The sequence below is a fragment of the Salvia splendens genome, chromosome 16 (assembly GCF_004379255.2).
Source record: "Salvia splendens isolate huo1 chromosome 16, SspV2, whole genome shotgun sequence".
Classification (NCBI taxonomy): Eukaryota; Viridiplantae; Streptophyta; class Magnoliopsida; order Lamiales; family Lamiaceae; genus Salvia; species Salvia splendens.
This window is the reverse complement of record NC_056047.1, coordinates 1,490,811-1,496,534: the sequence shown is the minus strand read 5'-3', so window position 1 is coordinate 1,496,534 and position 5,724 is coordinate 1,490,811. Positions and strand designations below refer to the sequence as shown.

Genomic DNA, 5,724 nt, shown 5'->3' with positions numbered 1-5,724 from the left:
CTCAAAATTGTGTATCTTCTCTCTCAAACCCCCAATACATGTACTCATTGGCCGACACTGTAAGAGGGAGAGGCCCTTCCCAAAAAATTTATTTTTGTTATTTTCTACTTTTAACTTCTTTTTTTCTTAAATTTCAAAAACTACCTTTAGCCCTTCCCAAATTAATATTGTAGAAGAGTAAATCATCGAAATTTGAAGGTAAAAAGGGGCTGAATCAGATGTAGATATAAAAAAATTTTAGAGATGTGAAATAAAGAAATAATGGCGGTCATAGTTTTTGATGAAGAAGAAGACTCCACACTTTGAAAAAAGTTTTATATAATAATTTAACAATATTATAGTACTCCATAAAACTTCCTTGTGAGAAGTCATGTAGAGATATTGACATGTGTTCTTAAAATTGTACCGAGTACACCTATTTTTTCTAAAATTGAATCGTGCTAAATTTTGATATTTACACGAAATACGAAATTGATAACTTATAGTAGTGTGAAAACACTTATAGATTCCATTTACAGTTAAGGTATAGCAATATTTCAATTTGTATATTTGATTAGTTTATAAAATATTTTAAATTTTTAGATTTTTTGTTTGTTATAGTACTATTTTTCATATATTAACTCTGAAATATAATACTATCATCCATAATTAATACAGTAGTGTTGTTTTTACACTTTAGGTTATATATAAAAATTACTCATTTTATATTTTTATTACATTTATTTTTCTTTAAAATTAAGTAAGACTGATTTTTCACTACTAATATCACAACTATTTTTTCTTTTAATATTTTTTAGTATTTTACTATTACTTTTTTTTAAAAAAAATTGTAAAGGTTATTATTAAATCCAATGGTACCGAAGAATGTAGTATATATTTCCTTGTCCCAAGAAAAAGGTCTATATTTTGGGTGACATAAGATTTTTATGCGGTGTTGTGTTATGTTTTATTATGTATTATGTGCAAAGAGAATAAAATATGGATAACTGTTATCTTATTTTCATAATACTATAAAAGGTTGGGTTGATTCCTGTGTCATGTGTCAGCTATATTTGTCAAACTATATAGGATAGAAAGAAAAAAAAAGTCTCCACTCAGAATTTAGAATCACTTGATTCTAAAGCAACCCCTCCCCTCAGCCTACCACCTCTCTACACTACATACATGGGGAAGGATCCTCTGCTGTTTAAGAAAACACAGCATGGCCTGCTATGATTAAAACGCAACTCCTTACACATGAAACGCAGCCAAACTTCAGACAAAGAGATTTTTAGATGAATTAATTAATATATTAAAACCATGCACTTCCATTTCTCTGGTTTATTTTTTTACCCCATTTCTGTCATTAATCAAATTTCTAGTGGATCTGTTACGGACGTTCTCCGTAACGAGGCCGGTTAACTAACTTCTCGGAGAGATAAGGTGATCGAACTTTCGACGTGCTCGAAGGAAAGGCCACGATTTGCGGTTTCACGGACGTTCTCCGTTGGGCAGCAAATAAGGAAACGAAATATGATATTCTTGTTACTCAAGACAAGTTTGTGGAAAATAATATATTCATTGAGTGATTAAAATGATAACAAGCTCTCCTATTTATAATACTAGAATACTACTACCCTAACTTAATGAACAAGAAACAAATATCTAAACAAATATGGGAAAGATATGGTGAATAAGGGAAAACTAAATAATTAGAAGATCCTAAGAGATATGATAGATATGATCGTATCAACTCCCCCATGGTTAAAATTCACCTTGTCCTCAAGGTGGGAACCACGAACCACTGACGAGAGTAGAAAGCAAAAGCTTTAGCAAGGCGTCTCCTCCTGGATCAAACACATATCGAACAACTGAATATCTCCATTTATCACCTTTGTCAAAAATCAACAAAGGAGACCCAATGTTGTCGGCAAAATTCCATGCCAAAACGAAAAGTGTGTTCACGCCTCTCAGAATGCTCAAACATGGCGTGTCATTGCGCGGAGGGATCAACCTCGCATCGGCGTCGAGCGATGATGATCGAGGATTCAGACGTGTAGCATCCCTAACATGCAAATCCCCATAGATAAAGGCAATCTCCTTCAAATGTATTGGAAAGGACTGTGCAACTTTATTTCCAACTAATGCACATAGATAACCACCACCATTTTCACTAAAACAATTCTCAACAACATCGTGAGATGTCATTCGAGCAGCATCGAGAGATGCAACGACCTTCTTAACTTCCTCAATGGAATCAATCTCCTCGTCGCCATCTAACAATGTTTCTTCCTCTCCACTGATATAGGGGCTGCACGGTGGAGAGATCATAGCTGGTGGATGCAGTTCATCTAACAATCCGCTCTCCTTTCCGCTGTCGTCGTCGGGGCTGCAAGACGGAAGTGTTGGGGGCAGATTCGAAGATGGGACATCAGCTACAGTGGGCAGAGACGCTGCTGAACGGCAGTGGCTTGTCATGCTCAAGCAAGATGACGAGCGTTGTGGTGGTGGTGGCGGGACAACAATGACAGTTAGTTATGAGTTGCTAGATGGGTCGTGGTGGACATCAGGGTCCTCATCATATCCATCAGAGTCACCATCATAATCAGGGTAATATATGGATGCGATCTCTTCATAATCCAGGTTACCCATCAACACCCGAGCGCTCGGCGGGTCCCAACAGGGTGGTTGGCGAGAAGGCTCGTTCTGCAGCTGCAGAAATTGATGAAGCGGGAACCCTCTGTATGTGGGTGGCGGTCCATAGTCGAAGGGTTGATAGTGTTCGGGCAGTTGATAATGAGTTTGGTGGAGGTGGTACGGCCGGCGTCTATCCAGCTGATATGGAGGCGGATGTGGGTACCTCCCCGACTGGTGGCGTTGTGGTTGCCGGTACGTAGGCTGGGTGTAACGTCGATGCTGCTTGTCCCAATCGGCGCCGCCACGATCAGGAAGACCGTAAGGTGGTTCCGGATCAGGCCGTTGTGGCGGTCGAAGCTTCCCCATTCGCCGGTTGTTCGCGTTCATACGCGACTCCAATTTGTCCACCCGTCGATCCATACTGTCGAGGCGTGCATTTAATTTATCAAACCCTAATGTGATTGGGTCGACCGAAGCCTTCCCCGATTGGGCTGGACGACGCGGCGGGCATATATGCAGCGCCGGCGTCGCTTCCCTCGTCGGCCGTTCCGACGTAGATGGGTCATGGAATGTTGACTTCATGAGTACGGGATGAAAGCACCAGTTGTTACGGACGTTCTCCGTAACGAGGCCAGTTAACTAACTTCTCGGAGAGATAAGGTGATCGAACTTTCGACGTGCTCGAAGGAAAGGCCACGATTTGCGGTTTCACGGACGTTCTCCGTTGGGCAGCAAATAAGGAAACGAAATATAATATTCTTGTTACTCAAGACAAGTTTGTGGAAAATAATATATTCATTGAGTGATTAAAATGATAACAAGCTCTCCTATTTATAATACTAGAATACTACTACCCTAACTTAATGAACAAGAAACAAATATCTAAACAAATATGGGAAAGATATGGTGAATAAGGGAAAACTAAATAATTAGAAGATCCTAAGAGATATGATAGATATGATCGTATCAGGATCATACTCATTTTTCACAAGTTACTAAAAAACAATATGGATTTTTTTATTCGACATTTCTTTTATTTGAATAAAAAACAATTAAATTTATATATTAAAACACCTATAAATTTTGATCAGATTTATTCTAGAGAATATATAAACAATTTAGTATATATCTTATAAATTGCTAGATGTACAAATGATGTCTTAAGTTGTCGTCAAATTAATTCTTATATATGAGTAATTAAACTAAAACGCTTGTATCTGTATGTTGATGCATCAATAAGAAAAATTACAACATTTGTGTGTTTAATTTAAAATAATTTATTATCATAACTGTATAATAATTAATAAAATAGAAAAACGTTCATATATTCATGCATGTAAAAGTGACTTTGGCTGCCCACCTAAAATTAATTAATAAAAGAAATGAGGTAAAAAAATAAACCAGAGAAATGGAAGTGCATGGTTTTAATATATTAATTAATTCATCCAAAAATCTCTTTGTCTGAAGTTTGGCTGCGTTTCATGTGTAAGGAGCTGCGTTTTAATCACAGCAGGCCATGCTGTGTTTTCTTAAACAGCATAGGATCCTCCCCCCTACATACATAGAGGAGAGAGAGTATTGGGAGTGCCAGTGGTGATGATTTTTCCTACTTATATATGCTTGCCATCTTAAAATTCAAGAAATGCCACTCATTTCTCTCCCACAACACAGCAGTCATTTGAGGGTTTTGAAAATATGAAGAGGGCAAGAAGAATCTATGGTTTTGTTTTCTTGTTTGTAATGTTGCTCAATTTGGATGGAGCAACAAGTAGGAATTTCCCACTAAAGAATACTACTACTAATAATAATATTCAAGGTTTGTTTTCATTGCATTTTCCAATTTCTTCTTAATTCTTACTACAAGAAGTTAAAATATTTTCATTCTTGCAATAATTTTGTTTGCATTTGTGATGTGGCAGGCTATGTCAAAAACCAAGGCAACTCTTCAACCCCATTTGAGGTGCATAAATTAACATAATGTGTTACTATAGTATAGTGCTGATTATTAAATTGGTTTGATTTATTTGTGTTTTTGAATGTGAAGGGGGAGGTGGAGAGAGGAGGGAAGTACAAGCAATTGAAGAAATTGGAGTCAAAGCCACCAAGTTGTGAGCACAAGTGTTATGGGTGTAAGCCATGTGAAGCAATCCAAGTTCCAACCACAACACATTTTAGGGTTTTATACACTAATTATGAACCAGAGGGTTGGAAATGTAAGTGTGGCCCCACCTTCTACAGCCCTTGATTCAATTTGAGAGAGAGAGTATCATCAATTTCCAATTTTATTTCATCTTTGTGAAGTTAAGATGGTAGAAGTAAGTAGCTAGTTAGCTCTAGTAGTTGTATTAGTTTGTACAATGATATGCTTTCATTCTAATCTACAAATTTTAATAAAATAGCCCATTTTATGTTTCAATTTACAGATAGCTCGAAGCCCGACTTCTTGATTAGGGGTTGTATTATATACCAAACTAGTTTTAAACATTAAACGTCAAACACATCATTATATAATAATACAGAGTTCATTACAACTTTATCTGTAGTTCATTATATGGAATTTTGAGATTTAAAAACAATGATCATCATGCATAATTTAGAAATCTGAAGTTCATTATAAGTTTGTTATTAGTTCATTATAATGAACTCCATGTTATCATATAATGATGTTGTTCGGCGTTTAAGGTTTAAGAGTGGTTCTGTATTGATCACAATCCTCTTGATTAGACAGGAATAGTCTCACCAAGTAAGTTGCACTTCATTGACAACTACCCATTTAAGTTGCAAGGATAAAGTCATAGCAATACTGGAGTAGTATTTTTTTGTTACAAATGGTGTGTTTTTGCATGTCTTTGTTTTTGTAGTATATGAATGAAAATAAATGTGCCATCATAAAAATTGTCTGGCATTTAAATCCTAAATGGAGTATACAATGTCCAAAATCCAAGTGGTTTATCTACTGGGCCCAAAAGCCCATTAACCTACCTTTTGATTTTATTTGTAGCTTATATTTTCAATTAATACTACTCCGTAAAACATTGGAATTTAGTTAAATTGTGTATACTATTTATATTTGATGAGATTTCTATATAGGAAAAGAATAAAACTATG

General features: G+C 36.0%; 1 protein-coding gene across 1 annotated transcript; it reads left to right on the top strand.

Moving 5' to 3' along the window:
* Nucleotides 1–3,679: 3,679 nt before the first annotated feature.
* LOC121770642 (EPIDERMAL PATTERNING FACTOR-like protein 6) lies at nucleotides 3,680–5,007 on the top strand. The gene is made up of 3 exons (XM_042167400.1): nucleotides 3,680–4,432; nucleotides 4,536–4,576; nucleotides 4,661–5,007. Exons 1-3 carry the CDS (start codon nucleotides 4,312–4,314, stop codon nucleotides 4,859–4,861), a joined length of 363 nt encoding a protein of 120 aa, XP_042023334.1. The 5' UTR covers nucleotides 3,680–4,311; the 3' UTR covers nucleotides 4,862–5,007.
* The last annotated feature ends 717 nt before the right edge of the window (nucleotides 5,008–5,724 follow it).